Genomic DNA, 20,441 nt, shown 5'->3' with positions numbered 1-20,441 from the left:
GGTGGCACTGGAAACTGCTTTGTGATGTCTGAATAATCAGCACCGGGTCTCGACGTGCAAGGATTGCCATGTGGGGAAGGGCAGGATTCTGTGGCTTGCATCGGCCAACGTGCGGCCAGTGACTTGAGTGGGCCGACGAGTTTGATCGCGGTTTAATCGGACGTCGACGGGAGGCAAGCGTACGAATCGCAAGGGCGCCATTACATGGCCATGCTTCCGTCCCTTGTAGAGGCGGCATGGGGAATGCAGCCATAGTATAGGCGGAGGGATAGGCCGCAGCAAGCACCTCTTGGAAGGCTTTCATACATCACCCACCGTCGTCATACCTCGTTTCTTGTCTCATCCAGCCCCGAGTTGTGTCGGCCTGGCTGCGTGCTGCTTCTCTGCTCCCGTCGCGCGTGCTGACGCTCAATCCACCTCCCCACATACCCAACTCGCGCTTTGATATAGAGACTAGCGCCCCCACTGGACTCCAAGCAAGGGCCGTAACTATCCTGTGGAGAAGTCGGAGCTTACCATTTCCCCTTCTTCGGCCGGCGTTCCGATCCAAGCACACGACGTTTGGACGTCTCGACGCCTGATTCTGCCTGCGATGTTGTTTTGGGGCCTTGGGTGCAGGCGCATATGAAATATTTCTTCTTCTGATCTTGAAGTTTGGAACCTGATGTAAGACTGACTGCCTCGGCGCTACGCAACAGCTCCACGACGGCAGGCAGTCGTCGAGAACATGGCCGACTCCGGCGCAACCGCAACCTCCATAGCCACGCCCTCCCACGCGCGCTTCGACAACGACGACTCGCTCCTGCTGGCTGAATTCGGCTTGCCTGAACTTCGAGCCTCTCCGAATGCGACTGGGACTAGTCCGTCCAACATTATGGGCTCGTTTTCCGACTTCGACATGACGTTTGCGCAGAGCCAAGGATTCGCGTCCAATTTCGATGGCATACAACCAAAGATTGAGGCTGGATATGCGGACCACAGAGGCAGCGTCGGCAACATGAGCGAAGAGGGTATGAGTGGTGGCGGGAGTGCGCATCCAAATCGGATGAGCATTGGAGGAAGCCCCGGCCGCGACGGAAACAACACCAGCCCTGAGAGCGCACCTGCCATGGGTATGCTCGCAATTGGCGACTCGATGAACGATGCTTCGGCGCATGCCATGAACAGCGGCAATGACGGCACAAACCATTCGACTACATCGCGAAGGAGCAAGGACGATGCGCAAGATCCGCCACTTTGGAGCGAGATGAAGACAAAGGCTGGTAAGGAGAGGAAACGACTGCCTCTCGCTTGCATCGCATGTCGGAGGAAGAAGATTCGCTGCTCTGGCGAGAAGCCAGCCTGCAAACACTGCCTGCGGAGCCGGATACCGTGTGTCTACAAGGTCACCACTAGGAAGGCTGCACCGAGAACGGACTACATGGCGATGCTGGACAAGAGGCTCAAGCGCATGGAGGATCGTGTCATCAAGCTGATACCAAAGGAAAGCTTGCCTTCCGTTGCGAATGTGGGCAGATCCGTCGTTAAGCCCGCTATCCCCGGCGCCCCACCCAAAACACCCACCACCAAGAAACGCGCCGCAGAGGAAGCCTTTGGCAACGAGTTGGACGAATGGTCGAAAGCAAAAGGAGGAGATCCAGAAACGGCTGGATCGACATCGCATGGGAAGGAATCAGATGAGAACAAGCTTCTTACGGAAGGCGCCGAGAGCTTGCCGTCGAAAGAGATCCAAGAACACTTGGCTGAGGTGTACTTCGACTTTGTCTACGGACAAAGTTACCCGCTCCTGCACAAGCCGAGCTTTATGCGAAGACTAGCAGCTGGGAAGGTTCCGCCGGTACTGATATTAGCAATGTGCGCCATATCGGCACGATTCTCGAACCACCCACAACTACGGACAGAGCCATGCTTCTTACGGGGCGACAGCTGGGCTGAACGAGCGCGCGAGATTGCCCTGAAACGATACGACGCACCGAACATCACCATCTTGATAGTCTACCTGCTACTAGGGCTTCATGAGTTTGGCACATGTCAAGGCGGACGGAGTTGGATGTTTGGCGGTATGGCGCAGAGGATGGCATACGCACTGCAACTGCACAAGGAGAACGAGTACGATCCGCTGGTCAACGAGCCAGACAGGAAACCCCTGAGCGCTACTGATCGCGAAATACGGCGGCGGACCATGTGGTCTTGCTTCCTGATGGACCGCTTTAACTCCTCCGGTACCGACCGACCACTCTTCGTACACGAGCAGTACATCGAAGTACAATTACCAGTCAAGGAGCATCTATACGTACACGAGATACACGCGCCCACCGAGAACTTAGAAGGCAACGTGCCAAACCCCGTTCCACCTGACAGCGGTCAACTGGCGAACCCGCGCGATAACATGGGCGTCTCGGCATACACAATACGATTGGTCTGCATATGGGGCAAACTCATCAAGTACATGAATCTGGGGGGAAAGGAACGCGAAGCAGAGCCCATGTGGTCGGCCGATTCGACCTACAACGCGATCAAGAAAGAGGCGAAAGAGTTCAAGGCTGCATTGCCGGAGATGCTTGTCTACAATCCGGAGAACTTGAAGAGCCACGCGATTGGCAAGACTGCGAATTCTTTCTTGTATCTTCACATCTTATGGCAACAGATCATGCTGTTCATGCACAGGTTCGCGCTACCTTCGACTGCAGGCAGCAGACCACCGAAAGACATGCCGCATGACTTCCTCACAGAGTCCGCCCGCTCCGCCCTCGATGCCGCGAACCAGATCTCCATGCTCATCAACGAAGCCATGGACCACAACGTCGTCGCACCATTCGCCGGCTACTCAGCCTTCTTCTCCTCGACCGTACACGTCCATGGGGTCTTCTCGAAGAACCCGAAGCTCGAAGCGCAATCGAAAAAGTACCTGGCATACAACGTCAAATACCTGACAAAGATGAAGAAGTACTGGGGCATGTTCCATTACATCGCGGAAAACCTAAAAGAGCTGTACCGTCAACACGCCGACGCGCAGCTGAAGGGGCCGAATGCGAGCGGCGAAAAGAAGAAGGGTAGCATATTTCAATATGGCGACTGGTTCGATCGATACCCGCACGGCGTCTCGAAGACGGACTACGAAGATGCGGCAGAGTCAAATCCGAATGAACCAGGTACTGATGCTGTTCTGGGGCACAAGAGCGACCTGCAAAGTGTGGAAGAGTTCTTCGCATCGCTATCTCCACCGTCGAAAACCGATCAACAACGCAAACAAGCGCGCAAGAACAAGTCAAAGTCGATTTCAAAACCTGCGGATCTCGCTTCGGCAAACCAACAAGATCTGCCACGCTTACAACGACACAATAGCCAGTCTCAGCAAAATCATGCCGCCCGACTGCAAGCGCAGCAGCAAATGAACATCAACATGGCCTCGCAAGACGCAATCGACGCCGCCATCGCCGCCGGCTACGACCCCGCTGCTCTTTTCGCCCAACAACAGCAACAACACGCCTCACCCCAACAGTTCCTCGCCGACTTCGCAGGCTCCCACCACGCGCACCAACAGCATTCTCACCACCCGTCGCTTCCCCTCATCAACACCTCACCCACGATGATCCATCCTTCACACGCCCACCAAATGGACCCCACGAACCTCTCCCCCTTCCCCGATTTAGCAACCGACTTCAACAACTCTTTCTGGAACCTCGAAGCCATGGGTCTGGGCAACAATGCGAACAACAACAACTTCTTTGATCCGATGAGCAGTTACTTCGTGCCGTTCAACGTGGAGCCACCACCACAACACAGTCTAGGCGACGACGGCGTTTTCTCCGGGCAGGGAGCTGAGGCATATGGTTTCGCGCTGGGCGCGGGGACGCCTGTTGATCTGGATATGATGCATGGTGGTGGAGGGGCGAGGATGCACAGGGGGAGTGTTAGTGGGGGGAGACCGAGTTTGGGGAGGAGGGGTACGGGATTGGAGTAAAGGGATGTTTTCTGAGTTCGGCTGGGCACAAAAAGGTTGACATGGGAAAACTAATGTGGTAATGAGTATTGGGTATATACCATTTTGCGGAATTCTCGCAGTCAGTGAGAGGTTGCGCATGGCGTTAGATGTACTGTGTACATAGGGAAAATCGTAGTATGATCTTGTATGGGTCGCCTTCTACTGTACGTCCTGCGACCTCTGCTGCCCTAGAGCGGTCCCGCGCAGCTTACTTCAGCAAATCACTGCTCGCGTGTTGGAGACGAATTCACCGGTCTCGATGCAGCTTACGCATGCGGCCACGGTATCCGTTGGCCTTGCATAATATGGACCCCACCAGCTGGGCGCCTTGGCTGATCTCAGCCGCGTTCTCACCTCGATCCGCTTTGGCAATGCTGGTCTGACCTTTACAACACTCTACATGCACATGCAAAGTCAACGAACGTATAATGGAGGAAGAAGAAATACCAGAACCCAGCGTGTTGGACTTCTCGCTCGAAGAGTCTTTACGCACATGTGTACAAAACTTGGGCCAACAGGAATTACCCCATCCTACCGCGAGAGATCTCTTGCAGGAACAGAACGTGCGCACACTCGGTGGAACAGCGGAAAACAAAGGACCAGCTGATCTCACCACGGAAGATCCCTTGCTGGACGACGAAATCTTCATACTCGTTCTGTACCCATCAGATGATTACAATGCCCCGCTTCTAGGCCGGAAGGAACGACTACAGTTAACACCATACGGATCACTGGGCAGCGGTCTTGATGATAGGGGATACGAGGCTATCTCATATACGTGGGGGACGAACGCCTATGGTGGTCTGATCTCCATAGATGGCAATGACCTACCGATACCGTTCAATCTCGAACTCGCCTTGTTAAGAATACGAGATGATGAGCAAGAGCGACGAATTTGGGTTGACGCAGTTTGCATCAACACGCCCAATCTGGTTGAGCGCAGTCATCGATTCTCTAAGGTCCGACAGATCTTTCAAAACGCGGAGACGGTCTTGATTTGGTTAGGTGAGGAGTCGGAGAACAACCCGGGGGCGCTCCGGTTCTTAAGCAGTACGAAGACCTGGAACATGAGCAATGAACCCTCCGACAAGTATCTTGCTATGATGTGGCAATCTTTACAAGAGTTTCTTATGCACGCGTATTTCACACGGGTTTGTGTTGTCCAGGAGATCGTTGTTGCACGCCGCATCATCGTTCTCCACGGGACGGATTCGCTTGACTGGACAACAATGCGCGAAGCGATCACGATCTTCTACAGAAGATTGGTTGACCGTAAGATCGAATCGGAAGATGCGAACGCAAAAGTCAGCAGGGCCATTTCTTTCGTCTCCAACATCGACAAATGCTCTCACTGGATTGGCGGGCACGGCGCATATCGAGGCACATGGTCTCCTGCCCTCAATTTAGAGGAACTGGTATTCATGTTTTCAACTACCGAGTCTTCTGATCCGCGAAACAAGATACACAGTCTGCTTTCAATTGCGGTCGATGTTGATGCTTGGGAATCGAACGAGCGGTTCCCCGAAGACTCAAGAACATGGGAAGAAATCCAAAAGGTCTTTTACATGTCTTGTATGAAGTACTCCCAGAGTCTGGACGTGATATTCCGTCCTTGGAGACAGCACCAATCGTCACCATGGCTGTTGCATCAAGCGAATGATAGTGAGTACACGGCCTCTTTGATAGGAGCTCCACCAGGAGAGTCACCATACAGCCTATTCAGAGGCTATACCTTGAGTTCCGAGCTCAAAAGTCTCAATGTGCTGGGAGATGATCGCATACACACCTCAGCCTACCTATTCGACGAAGTGGAGACAGTCACCGATGCCCACGACACTTTGGATGTACCTTTGCCTCGAAGATGGCTGTCCAAGATTGGTAGGCTCAGGGGTTCTCAGTTTGTTCATAACTTGTTGCCCAAAACCATAGAGGAAGACCACGAAACAATCTTCAAGCTTGTTTGCTTCCTCAAGGATATGGCCAATGATTCCGAAAACGACGAAGACTACTTTCGTCAAACATCCCACTTTCCTCGTTTTGATCCGGATTTCAAACGTCTACATGCTTTGACGAAAGGCCGAAGACTTTTCAAAAGCAAAAGGTGGTCTGTACAAGGGTTCGGTCCAGCTAGTATGAGGATAGGTGACTGTAATTCCACTTTTATCTATCAATTCACTCGCATTAGCTGACCAGCAAGAAGCAATCTGTTTCTCCCCACATTGCAGCGTCCCCATCGTACTCCGGAATATCGGGAAAGAAGGTCGCCGATACAAACTGATTGGAACATGCTATGTTCGCGGCTACATGTCGGGACAGGTTGCAGACCTTCTAGTCGAGGGGATGTTACCTCTTATCGAACTCACCATCCCCTTCGAACTGAACACAGCAGCTCTGGGGGCAGCTCGTGTGGGTACGCATGTCGCAGACAATAAGCCCACAAAAGGAGTTTTCGATCGAATCCAAGACCCTGGAACTAACATAGTGAGATACGCTACAAAGAAAAGGCCGGTACATGACTTGTATTTGCCTCGGACATTTCAAAGCTTCCGCATGTGTTGGACATGTGTAAGTGAAATCTCATCTGTGCAACCTCAGTTCTACACCGAAACGTGCATTTGACGTTGCACTGTATATTCTCATGCGGAAAAAGCACATGTACGCTAGCACGACCGGCAGAATTACTGATAGAGATACAGGCATGCGGATACAAGGGAGTTGGCCACTACTTGGAGTACAGACCTGGCGCTATGAATGACCTTGCCTTGAAGCTCCAAAATGCAGGACACACCGTTGTTCTTCAAGCATGGGATCCCTTTGATCTTGGGAACAACTTATTCGACACAGCAATGTTATGGCTTTTGGTTATGACGAACAACTTATGGAAACAATGTAAGATGGTCATGCTCCCTACACCATCAAGAAAGGCATCCCGCGTAAAGACCGCCCAAGGCAATAGTGTCCCGCGCATTACTACTACGAGCGGAACGACTGGAAAACCAGCACTGGCATCAGTTACCAATCACCAAAAGCAATCAGCCAGTAGAGATCTCTCACAAACTCAAGGTAATGCAAGCCAAAGTGCTATCTCATCAAGTACCTCAGTGCGACTACACACCGTTCCAAGCGGCCCGTCGCAAGTCGCAGCAGGGAGTTCGACGAATCCGTCAAGTGTGACAATACCTTCATCTAGCGATTTCATACACGTTTGCTTCAAAGTGGGAAAATACTTAAAGCTTCGTCATGACCTGCAACTAAACGTGATCACCCGCGATCGCGAGCTTTTCGCAGAGCTTCGTAGGGCTTATGCCGAAAGGTTCACATGGGCCCATCGTATGTTCAGCCTGAAGACTGTACAGAAGATCAAATTCGTAAAGGCGAGAAGCAGCTGCCACCATGATGATATCCTCGCTAACAATGTCCGCAGTTCAAGCTATGGCGACGCAATGAGGTAGACAATCTCAAGTACGGCGTGCCACCGGTGACTGAACAGCATTATGCTTTCGAGCCCAACCCCCCAGATTACGAGCCCGTCTTAGACAACGATTTCCTCATGCACCGCTTCACATGCTCGGTAGATGAGGACTGCTTAGAGGATGCAGTCTGCCTCGAGCGCATTCCCAAACGCATAGATCGCCCGGTACCATGGAATCATAGCGATGCTCCAGATCTTGGCATAGGTTGGGGCTTACAGCTGGAGGAAGGATATTCGAATCGCGTATGCATGGCATTTCTGGTCGGCATTCTCGTGAGTGCTATCATGGGAGTCGTCTGGTCGATAGTGGCAAAAGACTTACAAAGCGGTTTTGTCGTTGCTAGCTGGATGGTCACTAGCGAAGCCATTATGGTCGGTGCAGTGCAGTTACTACTCATCTTCCGGGCAATATGAAAGACGGGTGTCGAGTGACACCACATACGATAAGACAAGATGTGATGGTGCATACCTGGGTCTGCATTAAAATCACAGTGGGCAACTTCCAAGCCAACTTTCGCGACGCCTGCCCCATTTCGGCCACTCCACTTCAACAACACCTCGACCGATCCACTTACCAACCATCGCAGCCACACCCAGAATCCCCACCCCAGCCTCTGATCACAGGGTCCGTCGCATATCCTACCAGGGCTCGAGTTTGAGGGACCAGGCATTTCATGTTTGAAGATCGACCGTGTCGTTTGGTGAAACGCTAGTGGCGACGGGCCTGCAACATCATGCAGCTGCGGGTGGATCACGGCAACTAGTATTCGCCTACGCTGATGCTGAACAGGATAGTTGCGAGTGATTGGAAACCGATGATTTGAGTGTGTGGTTTTGCATGTTCGGAATCAACCGTGTTTGGTGCGACTTGTCATGCGCGCGGGGTGGAGTTACTCGTTTTGGTACGGGCTGCAAGAACAACACCACGGTGCGATCAGCGCTACGACAGAAGCTCATACATGAGTAACTCGTCAATACTGATCGTGACCTTCAGCATATGTATTAGATTTACGTGAGATGGACATTCTGATAGGTCAATAATGTGAATGTGGTATTATGTGAAACACACATGCGTTTGCTTGTTTAGCCCTTGTGTCTTACCTGCGGCTATTATTACCTATATAATTATATATTCTATAATATATTCTATTTACTTTAGCTAGCTATCTTATAACTTTATAATTTTTAAAGTTTATAATTTTTATACTATAGCTTATAAAAATATAGTTAACTTATCTTCTTTATAGATTATATATAAAGTTAGTAGTAAAGTTTAAAAACTCTTATTCTATAAATACTAAAGTATACCTAAGTATTTAAAATTATTAAAAAAAGCTATTTAGTACTACTAGTTTAGCTATAAGAAAAGCTTTATTATTAATTATTTCTAATTAGACGTTAACTATATCTTTAATATTAATACTATAATATACTTTAAAAGTAGCTAATATAAAAGTAATACTTTTTTATATTTATAATTTACTCTTTAAGAAGAAAAAAAACGTAAGTAAGAAAAAACTTCTTTACTTATAATATATTTTTACTTATAATAGTAAACTATCTAAAGTAAGAGAATTTAAAGAAAATTTCTATAAGTACTATATAGCTATAAAAGCTAAGCTAAATATTAGAGCTTAAAAAAGTAGTAGTAATAATTAGTTTATTTATAGTTATATATATATTATATAAGTAATAAAGATATAGTAGTAGTAACTATTTTATATTTTTTTTCTAATTTATATCTAAGTATAATATAATACTTTAGTTTTTTATCTTTATTTTATAGTACTATAGTAGTAATATAAATAAGTAACTTATAACTTCTAAAATTTATATATACTTATCTAATTAGGTTCTCTTAAAAAGAGAAGTATTATTAATATAAGAGCTTGCTTATTTAGTAGGATTCTGCAACTCTAAAGACAGCGTTTCGCAAATCCACGATCTTGCATTGAGAGTTTCCGCCTTGGCGCCTTTAGCCTTCATCCCCAGGCGCAGACGAAACTGAGTATCGGAACGTTGGCACCTCTCAGCGCCTGGGTAATCGGCACTCCGCCACAGCCAAGTATGGGAGGGAAACGCCTCACTGCCGCCAAGCACGTTTAGCCTTGCCGGAAGACCTTCGAAAACGCATCTTGACACAAGAGCCTGCCTGTATCCATACTGAATTGTACATGCCAATGACGAGCTGAGTGGAGCGGTGGGCGGCTGTCATCCCAATGGAGAATACGATGCGATGTAGATCGACAATGCCGCTCAATGGGAAAGAGGTATAAGATGCCTTGTTGAAGCCGGCTCTACAATCATCATCAGCATTCAACTCTTCAACTCCTCTACTAATACTTCATTCTCCATTAGCCTGGTGCTTCTCGCTTTTCACCTTTACTTTCAAACCACCCATATCTTTTAATCCACCGAGTTGATCTCGATTTCAAATACACACATACAATATGCACTTCTCACCAGCTCTCGTCCTCGCCCTTGCGGCTTCCGTTTCTGCTCACGGTGTGGTCTCTGAGATCAAGGGTGCCAACGGAGTCACCATGCCTGGCTTGACTATCCAAGACGGAACCCCTCGCGACTGCTCCTCCAAGTAGGTCTCTCAACATTCTATTCTTGAAACAAGTTACTAACCAATCTTCAGCGGCTGCGGTTCTCAAGCCGACACTGCCATCATCAGGGACCGCGAAATCTCCAGTGGCAAGACTGGTCCTCTTGGTCGCACACAAGGTAACGGCAACGTTGATGCTGCCGTTATGGTTGGTGCCTTCATGGGACAGGGTGCCGCGCCTCCTGCGAACAACGGTGCTTCTGGAAGTGTTGGTGTCGAGGACAACATCCAACAGGCTGGCCAGAGGAAGCGTCAATTCCTCAGCGGTCTTCTTGGTGGAGGCGCTGGTGGTGCTGGCGGTGCTGGCGGCAAGGCCGGTGCTACTGGTATCGCTGGACTGCTCGGTGGAGGTGGTGACAAGGTCAATGGCCCACCAGAGTCACGTGTTGCAGCCGCAGTAGGAGCGGGTGCCACAAGCGGTATGCCCACATGCGCTGACGACGGTACCGTCACCATGACTCTGCGCCAGGTAAGCGATCACTCCTACTCTTATCCATACATTTCTAACTCGTTTCTTCCAGATCAACCAGGACGGTGCTGGACCGTTCACTGCCGACGTCGATGGTACCTCAGGCGGTACTGACGAGGCAGCTATGCAGCCTGCTACCGTCACCCAGGACGTTCCTGGCCTCGGTGTTCAGGGTATCTCGCTCGCCACCAACACCGAGTTTGCCATGAAGGTACAGATGCCGGCTGGTATGACTTGCGACGCTACTGTTGCTGGCGTCAACAACGTCTGCGTCATGCGCGTCCGCAACGGTGCTGCCGCGGGTCCCTTCGGCGGATCTGTTGCTTTCACACAGGGCGCCGCCGCAAGGAAGCGCGCCATCGCTTACAAGCTCAAGAAGCGCATGGAGATTGGTAACAAGAACTAAGGCGGATGTAATAACACTCTACCCCAATGTTAATACATGGACTGGCTGGTTCAGCGCCAACGATCGATGATGGAAATCGGGTACATATGGATAATGAGTATTGTAGAGTATAACGAATCGCAATGAATGCTTCATAAGAAAAGAAACATGCGTCCTTCTTGCACAAGTCCGGTGGTTGCTGACGTCGGGATTAATGGATTTAAGAGTGGCGGTTTACCGGATGAAGTGCCGCCAAGGTGAAGGATCGAAAACCCACTAAGCTAAGCCTAAGGCGGACCAAGCTTATCGCAACTGCTATTCTGCCCCCGCCACCCGGTTGTTATCCTACTCTGACGCCATCAATCAACACGGCAACAAACAGTACAAAGTTGGGACGATATGTAGCCCTCCAGCGTTGAAGCGATTCTACTCATGGTCGCTCTTCGTCAGAATGCTACGAAACTATCAGACCCTGTCATCGCGCAATCCACAGTAAAAATCGCAACATGCACCAAGCCATAGTACGCTATTATTCGTCACAGATCTACCGTTCCCACGCCAAGTAAAAACTAGGAAGTCGCTTATAACGGTGGTATGCCTAGTTCTATGCGTCTGTCTCTCTGACCACCATCTTCCGGTTCGACATGGCCCTCCTTGATTCGAAAGCTCACGCCGAGCACCCGTCGCCCACGGCAAATTATAGCGACGATGACTTCCAACGAATGGATCCCAGTGGAGTCAAGCGAGGCCTCAAAACTCGTCATCTGTCCATGATGGCGCTCGCTGGAATCATTGGGCCTGGTATTCTGGTCGGTACTGGTGGCGCCCTCGCAGAAGGAGGACCGGCATCTCTGCTCATAGCTTTCAGCGTTATCGGATTCATCGCTTTCAGCATTACGCAATCCTTGGGAGAGATGACAACTCTGTACCCTACTGGTGGTGCTTTCGTCACGCTTTCCGACCGATTTGTCGACAAAGCATTCGGAGTAGCGGTGGGATGGCAGTACTGGCTGGTGTGGGCATGCGTGCTAGCCAACGAGTACAATGTCATCTCCTCTATCCTGGTCTTTTGGGGTCCTGAGGTGCCTCTATGGGGCTACTTTCTAATCTTCTGGTTTGCATTCCTAGGCTTCCAGATGTTGGGCGTCGAGTCTTTCGGCGAAGCGGAGTTCTGGCTTGCCCTGATCAAGCTTGCGGGTCTTTGCGCCTATTTCATCTTTGCCATCATCTATGCTTCTGGCGGTCTCATCGGGCAAGATGAGGCACTCGGATTTCGGTACTGGAACGACCCCGGTCCCTGGGTAGACGGCTTCCGCGGAGTAGCCACAGTCTTCGTTTTCGCTTCGACGTTTTACGCCGGCGTCGAGGCGGTTGCTGTGGCCGCTACAGAGACCAGAAACCCATCGGTAGCTGTACCTCTGGCAATTCGACAAGTCATTTGGCGAATTCTCTTCGTATACATCGGAGTTGCCTTCTTCTTTGGGCTCACATGCCCTTCGGATGCAGACGGCCTAGCGAACGGAGCCAGCCGCGCACTTAAGAGCCCTATGACCATAGCGATCCAAAACGCTGGATGGCAAGGAGGCGTGCATTTGATCAATGCGTTCATCTTCATCACAGTCCTGAGCGCTGCGAACAGCTCAATTTACATTGGGTCCCGAACGATACTCTTCATGGCACAAGAGAAAATGGCGCCGAAGTTCCTTGGGAGGACGAACAGCCGTGGAGTACCAATCTACGCCATTGTCTTCACGAACCTGTTCGGCGCGATATCCATGATGAACGTCAGTACTGGAGGTGGCCAGGCGTATTCCTACATCGTCAATCTGAGCGGTGTCTCTACCTTCCTTGTTTGGGGTTCTATCTCCTTTACGCACATCCGCTTCCGGAAAGCTTGGAAAGCACAAGGTCGAACGCCCGACATGTTACCTTTCAAGTCGCTCGCTTACCCGTGGAATGCCTACTTTGGGGTATCAGCCAACATATTCCTCGCTCTTGTTCAGGGCTGGACGACGCTGAGCCCATTTGATGCAGGCACATTTGTCGACGCTTACATTATGTTGCCGGTGTTCGGGATCATGTTTGTGGGATACAAAATCATATTCAAGACAAGTTTCAGGCGCAGCCACGAGGTTGATCTTGACACGGGAATGAGGAAGGACCTGGATATGAAGGACGAATACGTGCAGACGGAACCGCATACCGAGCCGCGAGTGAAACAAGGCTTCGTCCAGAACCTCTGGCGAAATTTCTGAGTAACATGATCAGTGTATTTGGTCGCCTACACGACAATACAACTATCCACAAAACTGTAATTCTATCATGCGACTCTCATTCGCGCAAATGCAAGTAGCTACGAAGTAAGGCTGATAATGGCCGCTTGCTGATAAATGATACCAAGCGCTTCACGCGACAATTCGCGGTGCATGCCTTTTTGCAGGACCCAATCGGTCTAAAAGCCCCGCATCAATCGCCGTGGACTATACCCCAATCTAATAATAACGGTTCACTAAGGTCCAGAAGGATGCGACTCCGTCGAGTTCTCTCGTGGCATTACGCCCAGGAGGATCGCAAACCCTGTCGTGCCGTCGTCTCATTGGCCAAGTTTGATAATAATAGCCGTGGCCTCTGCTTGCGGGCCTGGTCGCGGTAGCCTAACTGTGCGGGCAACCACGCCGCAATGCTGCATAGTGTCATGCAGCCTCAGAAGTTACTCTTCAACCACCGATGTCATTTGCGCGGTCGTACATCCTTCAATCCGTACTTGCTACACGCTCGCTCGTATAATTGAATTTCGCCGGCTCCCCTCTCATTGGTCGGATTGAACTCAACCAAACCAACATGGCGACGGTATCCGGTAAACCACGCCAGAGAGCCTGGAAACCCAAAGCACGCTCTGGTTGTAAAACTTGCAAGTAAGTCGCTGCGTCAACTATAAAGTGTGCCAATCTCCATAGCGCGGTATGGCTTGCACTATGTTCGTGGCTGGGCTCATAGCCCGCAAAGCTCCCGCCGCCCACCGATAAGCCATTCTTCAGCTCCAAGCCGCATCGTCATCAAATCCCACCACACATGAACTTGAAGCTGAATATGTCGTCTTTTAGTACTGCTGTGCATCCAATGGCCTCTTGCTAATCTGTACAGGATACGCAAAGTCAAGTGTGATGAGGAGAAACCGAACTGCAGACGATGCACCTCAACGGGCCGTACGTGCGATGGCTACGATCCGACTTTCAGACCTCCGCCACCATCAACGCCCTCGCCTCCAGAGTCATCGAAAAGTTCACCTCAGTCGGTATCAAGTTGGAGCTTGACGCGGTCTCATTCGCCAGTGTTCATCGCTCCAGCCATTCGTCTTGATACCAAAGAGGAGCGGGACAGCTTCGAGTTTTTCATGACGCATGCCGTTTCAAATCTGCGCGGATTCCTCGATTCGCCGTTCTGGCAACGAGAACTGCTTCAAGCCGCTCATCGTGAGCCCGCGATTCAACACTGCATCATCGCTTTGGGCGCTATGTATCGACGCTTTTCCGAAGGCTGCGACTCACGTCTGACCGAGACAGCCATACTGGATAATTATCTACAATTCGCTTTGCGACAGTCGAATCAAGCAATTCAGGACTTGTTGAAAAAGCCGAAGAGTAACGACAAAGTAGTCAAATCAGATAAGATCACGCTTATGACCTGCGCTATCCTGTTCACCAGCATGTGTTGTTTGCAAGGCTACCAAAGAGACGCAATCGAACACGTACGCAGCGGCATCCGGATGTTAAACGAAGTGGACCAAGGGAAAGAAAAGTTTGATCACCCAATAGAACTGGAGTCTATACGTACCATCTTTGTGGGATTCGATACGCAGATTAGGGCGATAATGCCAACGCACATCTCACCATCCTGGGTCGCGAAGCCCAAGACTAGACCGCTGGGCAGTTCAACGAACACGCTGAGTATGTCTGCGCTACATGCGATGTTGGGACACACACAGAGCCTACTAAATAGCATCCACGCTTTCAACCAAAGAACCAAATTACGCCCCGCCGACGAAGTCGAAGAAGTATACATCGAATACCTCGACCTCATCTCACGCTACCACCGCGGCAAACTCACCATGGACAATCTCTGGAAGCAAGCCCCTGCCTACGGCGAAGAATACACCGAACCCCTCACGGCATTGGAACTAACACAAGCCCAAATGGAATTCCTCCTCCGCGCCCCACGAGCCGATCTCATCCAGAAATTCCCCTGTCTAGGCGACTTCAAACCCGCGCGGAAACCTTTCATCGAACCCTTCGACATGGCCGCACAATTCGTGCTCATCTTCGAACTCGCTGCTAAAATCCTCCCTCTTTCAGGCGCGCAGACGCCTATCTTCCAAACGCCCGTTGGTCCCACATCCGCACTCTGGGCCATCGCCGTCCGCGCACCGTCCTCGTGTCAAGCACTACGCAAGCGCGCTGTAAAGCTCATGTTGAGCCATCCCCGACGAGAAGGATTTTGGGATGGCATGCTTGCTGGGCAGATTGCGGAAGAGGCGTTGAGGTTGGAGCAAGAACGTGCGCGAGCGGAGATGGGTATCGAGGAAGATGAGATATGTGCGGAGCTGGAGGTGCCGGAGCATTTGCGCATTATCGCGTTCTATTTGACGCATCCGAAAGATAGTGATCGGACAGTCAAGGTTGAGTTTTCAGATGCGAGGGATTTGGCGATTGGAATTCCCGGGTCGGTTAAGTGGATTACTTGGTAGAAGGGTGTTCACCTGAGGTATGAGAGAGTACCAACCTGTTCTTCACTGCTGTGTCGGCACTTCGAGATGTGGACCGATGGCGACCGGCGATGATTTCCTCCACGTCATGTCGCAACGCACGACAGTCTGCGATCTCCCGTCAACCCCAAAAGCCCGAGTCTGGCCTTACATTCGCTCAAGACATTAGCCAAGAGACTTCTCGCGTCCATCGCTGCTCTACATCCGATCAGCTCTGAATGGAGGAAGACCTTGTCCCTCGCTTCGCCAGACTACTCCAACTGCGGACAAAGACATTGTCTTATCGTCACATGAAGAGGGCAAAAGGGTTAAAGAGCACGTCGTGCAATGCACTCAAAACCAAAGAGTGCGCAATTGGAATGGAAATGGATCCATCACAGCACGATAGCGAAGGAGGATACCAGGAACTGAAGAGAAGAGGCTGAAACCCAGCAGACTATTCATATGGTCTGGTGGACCGCTCGTTCCGATAAACATAAAAGATATCTCGCTGAATGTATCGTACAAAGAGAAATATATAGTCAGCAGTCCAGGAAACCGCACATGCATGCCACACAGTAGCCGTGCCAGTCCTTCACAAACACCCTTGTCCTCTCCGTAAACAATAACAGACATCCTAAGCCCCCTCCTCACCCATCAAAAACGCATCCAGATCACTCACACCCAATCTCCCACCCGCCCTCCTAACTGTTCCAGCGGCACCCCTCGCCGCAACATCCCCCTTCTTCCAATTAACCCAACTCGTACTCACAATCCTCGTTTCAGGCTTCGGCCTAGCCGTCAGCCTCAGGCCCGTTCCCAGACTACCTCTCAGGACTTTCATATCGATCTTGCCGCCGCGGATACTGCGCAGGATGTGCGAGACAGGGCTGTTGTCGTCGCCCCAGACGGAGCCGTACGAGTCCTCGCCTGGGAAGAGGATACGGGTTGTGAGCTTTGTGAGGGGCGTGGTGTGTTTGGGAAAGAGGGTCGTGATGAGGTGGGCGAGCGCGCCGGGGGCTTCGGCTGAGGTGGAGGCGGAGAAGGAGGGGAAGGTTGTGGGTATGCTGGTTGTTTGGCGGGATTCGCGGGGGAGGGGAGGGTCGAGGCGGAGGCGCGGGCGCGAGGCGTTGACGGAGACGCCGTGGCGGGCTGTTCGTCGGGAAGAGGAACGCGTGAAGCTCGTTGCTGGCCCTGATGACGGGGTGGTGAAGGATTGTGCTGCGAAGCTGCTGGATGGCGTCAAGCGCTCATCATGGCTTGTCTGGAGATCTCGTGGATCGAGCTGGTTCTCTTGCTGGGGTGTGTAGTAGCCAGAGATGTAGACTCGACGCGCTTGTTTCAACAGGTAGGGGTATTGGTGCTTCAATACCAAGACGCCGTAAGGATAAGACACGTAAAGTGACAGGCCTTCCTGGTCTTCTTCGTTGTCGTGAACAACTCCATCGGCATCGACGGTAGAACGCGCCTGCGCGATATGTCTCCGCCTACGAACACAATCGTTCAACTCGTCATTGACCAATCGAGACGTCAGCATCAGCGCCACCGCAGCGGGGAAGCCCAGTTTCTCGCCCTCAATGTCTTCCATGTGTCCATTCTCGACGGCAATCGTGGGTGGCTTCGCGACTGAGAGGAGAGAGGCATCGTGGTGGCGGCGTGCCAGCGGCGCGAGGTCGAGTGGTAGACCTGGAACTTCCGTCTTCCGGGCGCGGTCCTGTATCCTGTTGCCAAAACACGTAGTGTAGCCAGCACTAATCGTGATTGCGTGCGGTTCGGTGAGGAGGTAGTCGTAGATTTGGCATCGTATCTCAGTGGGTATCGATAAGAAGCCGCTGTAGCTGCTGCTATCCGTCACGCTCATTTTGTAATCGTAATCGTGGAAGATTTGTGGTATTCAATGGTGCCAAAAGTATGGGTCTTTAGCGGAATTTATTGTAGCAAAAGTTGATCAAGAGTAAAAACAACGTGTCCAACGACGTGTTGTTGTAAGGATGAGTGAAGGATGATGTCGACGAATCATGGATGTGGGGTGTGGAGCGGTGAAACAAACAGATGCCCTGCAGGAGCGAGTCACCGCGAGTCCCGGTGGCGGCCCCAGAGCCTCACGCGACGAGGCTGGCCAACATTCCACAGACGCCCAATCACGATTTTGCAAACGTCTGTTTGTTTACGCCAAGATGTATGCAGTTATGACTCCTCCCTTACGCTACGGTAGGTCCGTGGAGCTAATCATCCTCACTATCTTCCGCTCTTTGTTGCTCAGCCAACTTCTGCGCTTGTTCCCACTGCATCGCAAATTCTCGCAGTTGACCCTCTCCACCGCTACTTGCATCTACTACGTCTTTCGGAAGCTTGTGCGCACTGTACTGTGGAGTCGAGAAGCCGTATGCCTCGGGGTCATCTCTCCGTACGAGGCGAAACTCTGGCTGCCATAGCTCCTCAATGTCGTCCTCATCTGTGTCTTCATCCTCGTCTGAGGTGTCACTAGCTGCCTCAACTGGCACGCCCTTGTCTTCCGGTTGCGCGATCTTCAGACGCACAGTTGTTTCCTCGAGAGGTGTTGCGTCGGGTACCTCCATTGTAAGGAGTTCCATCCATGAGAAGATCAGAGGATCAGTCCGCACAGCCCATGGGTTGAAATCGACCACCCAGACCTTGTCGTGCGGCGGCGGTACGTATACGTCGAAGGTGAAGTTGGGATCGGGAAACGTGTCGCGCAGTTTCGCGTCGAAGAAGTCTTGAATGGTATCTCGCAGCTTGTCCTGCATGTTGAACAAGAAGTCAAAGTGGTTCAGATCTCGCTGGCACAGGGCAATCAGCCGGCGATTCCGCACAAAGCATCGGAACTCGACGCTTGGATTCAGCGTGATCCACTTCCTCAAGACGAGATGATAGGGAATCTCCGGGTCTGGTGTTGTAGATTGGTTGGCAGTGTCGTCAAAGGCGTGCGCCAGATCGTGTGTGACAAAGTCGCTGCTTTTCAGCAGCAGGTAGATGTCGTTTGGTGTCCGGCACTCCATGCTGTTGGTTGCGGCTATCCAAGTCGCGTCTTTTGGCGCGCTCCAGTTCAGCTTGGGTGCGACTTTGCCGCCCAATTCCTCGATGGTCCGCTCGATGGCTTCGTGTGTGTCGCGCCAGTTGGCGCTCGGGTCTTGAGCTTCGTCCTCATCGTCGTCGTTGTTGTCCGCACCCGAGAATATGCCGCTGTCATTGTCTGACCACGAAGGGTCGTCGTTCTCTTCGGGAGGGAGGATGATGCCGTCTGATCGGAGGTAGTCGAGGAAGGCGGGTGGGAGGGGGATGAGACGCGCTTTGGGTGTCACGGCGCGGTACCTATTGCAATTAGATGAAGATCTAAGAACGGGAAGGAGTAGAGACTAACTTGGGATGCCATTTGTGGTATGAGCAGTTCAGGATGTGCTCTTTGGTGACTGGTGGGAAGGGCAGTTCTCTGTACCCCACCTCAACCGGCCCTGAGGTGGTATCGTCGCTCGTGGCGTCTTGTGTAGTCATGGTGGTCGTAAACTGTGTGAGAAGGGATGAGAGCCAAATCTCTTAAGTTTTATATCGCAAGGCAATGACTCCATCTCTGGGTGAGTCTGCGCAGTACCAAGGGTAAAGTTTTGGTGGGGCAAGCCATTCCATCATTGCGCTTGGGCCTCCGTGCTCACCTCCGAGCTCTCCGCAAACCATCCATCAGTCTCGCCAGCCACGCCCTCCAACGCGACACCCATCTCCGCCTACCACATCACTAAGCATCATGGCCGACAACGTAGGTCTCACCACGCCAAGAGGTAGCGGAACCTCGGGCTACGTCCAGAAGAACCGATCCCTTCTTCGACCACGCGACAAGATCCAACCCTATCCCAAAGACTGGGAACACGCGAAACACCGCCCAAGACAGCCAGACGCCGAGATCCTCGAACACGAAGCAAAGCGCGACATCGAAGTCAAGGTCCTTGAGCTGCGCGATAAGCTTGAAGACGAAGGCGTCGACGAAGACGAGATTGACGACCAGTGCGAAGGCCTACGCCGCAAACTCGATCAAGAACGAAAAGACGGCAAAGATCTCGGTCCTAATGCGAAGCGCCTCAAGTCGCACCAAGTCCACGACCTTGCCAAAGCAAAAGCAGAAGAGAGCGAGAGACTGCGCAAAGCCCTGGGTATTAGCGCAGACTATGAGGAAGGAAGTCATTGGAGGAAGCAAGAGGAGAGAATGCGCGACAGCCTAGCCAAGAGGGAGGCCGAAGACGAGGAAAGGACTGCCAGAGCTAAAGAAGCCAGGCGGCATAGGGAGGACGACTCGGATTGAGCTTCTGCGAGTCTGCTATTTGGCGTTATGATCCTTTCTGATACCCATAGCCACTGTGCACCACCCTGAAGGCATGGCATTACTGCCTGGAGACTAGCATCCGAAAATCAGTCTCTGACATCTCTACGACATACCTCTAGTACCAAAGATAGCGACTGTCGATTACTGGTGCGGAAGCTGGAGGCACAGACAGGTCAGCTTCGTCTTCCAGCTTACAGTCTAAGAAGCAGACTGACTTCAACAGACGAGATCTAAACGAGCACCCAGTGTACCCTTGTCTACTGGCTTTTGGTTCTAATGCAGGAACCCTTTACACCATGTCAATTGACTTGACTTGACTGCTTCCGTGACGTCTCACCTCCACTGATGCGCACCTAGGATAGCGCGCCGCTCACAAGCGACATTAGTTTGCATGCGCGGGATACCTATTCCCACTCCGGCGTATCTTTCGGTACTGAATGGACCT

General features: G+C 51.5%; 8 protein-coding genes across 8 annotated transcripts; 6 read left to right on the top strand and 2 right to left on the bottom strand.

The window, feature by feature from the left end:
* Positions 1–727: 727 nt before the first annotated feature.
* On the top strand, positions 728–3,964 carry J4E85_008275 (uncharacterized protein; the record flags this gene model as incomplete). The annotated part of the gene is made up of 1 exon (XM_051472501.1): positions 728–3,964. One exon carries the CDS (start codon positions 728–730, stop codon positions 3,962–3,964), a length of 3,237 nt encoding a protein of 1,078 aa, XP_051323966.1.
* A 449-nt stretch (positions 3,965–4,413) lies between these two features.
* Positions 4,414–7,871, top strand: J4E85_008274 (uncharacterized protein; the record flags this gene model as incomplete). Its single annotated transcript, XM_051472500.1, has 2 exons — positions 4,414–5,998; positions 7,438–7,871. 2 exons carry the CDS (start codon positions 4,414–4,416, stop codon positions 7,869–7,871), a joined length of 2,019 nt encoding a protein of 672 aa, XP_051323965.1.
* Positions 7,872–9,907: 2,036 nt separating this feature from the next.
* Positions 9,908–10,943, top strand: J4E85_008273 (uncharacterized protein; the record flags this gene model as incomplete). Its single annotated transcript, XM_051472499.1, has 3 exons — positions 9,908–10,050; positions 10,102–10,537; positions 10,590–10,943. The coding sequence occupies 3 exons, from the start codon at positions 9,908–9,910 to the stop codon at positions 10,941–10,943; spliced, it is 933 nt and encodes a 310-aa protein (XP_051323964.1).
* A 485-nt stretch (positions 10,944–11,428) lies between these two features.
* J4E85_008272 (uncharacterized protein) lies at positions 11,429–13,177 on the top strand (the record flags this gene model as incomplete). The annotated part of the gene is made up of 2 exons (XM_051472498.1): positions 11,429–11,443; positions 11,525–13,177. 2 exons carry the CDS (start codon positions 11,429–11,431, stop codon positions 13,175–13,177), a joined length of 1,668 nt encoding a protein of 555 aa, XP_051323963.1.
* Positions 13,178–13,763: 586 nt separating this feature from the next.
* On the top strand, positions 13,764–15,666 carry J4E85_008271 (uncharacterized protein; the record flags this gene model as incomplete). Its single annotated transcript, XM_051472497.1, has 2 exons — positions 13,764–13,837; positions 14,067–15,666. The coding sequence occupies 2 exons, from the start codon at positions 13,764–13,766 to the stop codon at positions 15,664–15,666; spliced, it is 1,674 nt and encodes a 557-aa protein (XP_051323962.1).
* A 634-nt stretch (positions 15,667–16,300) lies between these two features.
* J4E85_008270 (uncharacterized protein) lies at positions 16,301–17,524 on the bottom strand (the record flags this gene model as incomplete). Its single annotated transcript, XM_051472496.1, has 1 exon — positions 16,301–17,524. The coding sequence occupies one exon, from the start codon at positions 17,522–17,524 to the stop codon at positions 16,301–16,303; it is 1,224 nt and encodes a 407-aa protein (XP_051323961.1).
* A 364-nt stretch (positions 17,525–17,888) lies between these two features.
* J4E85_008269 (uncharacterized protein) lies at positions 17,889–19,176 on the bottom strand (the record flags this gene model as incomplete). The annotated part of the gene is made up of 2 exons (XM_051472495.1): positions 17,889–18,996; positions 19,046–19,176. 2 exons carry the CDS (start codon positions 19,174–19,176, stop codon positions 17,889–17,891), a joined length of 1,239 nt encoding a protein of 412 aa, XP_051323960.1.
* Positions 19,177–19,423: 247 nt separating this feature from the next.
* On the top strand, positions 19,424–19,975 carry CWC21 (RNA-splicing factor; the record flags this gene model as incomplete). Its single annotated transcript, XM_051472494.1, has 1 exon — positions 19,424–19,975. One exon carries the CDS (start codon positions 19,424–19,426, stop codon positions 19,973–19,975), a length of 552 nt encoding a protein of 183 aa, XP_051323959.1.
* Positions 19,976–20,441: the final 466 nt, after the last annotated feature.

This window comes from Alternaria conjuncta (genome assembly GCF_024043145.1).
Source record: "Alternaria conjuncta strain BMP 0040 chromosome Unknown scaffold_12, whole genome shotgun sequence".
Lineage (NCBI taxonomy): Eukaryota > Fungi > Ascomycota > Dothideomycetes > Pleosporales > Pleosporaceae > Alternaria > Alternaria conjuncta.
This window is presented reverse-complemented; position numbering and strand designations above follow the sequence as displayed.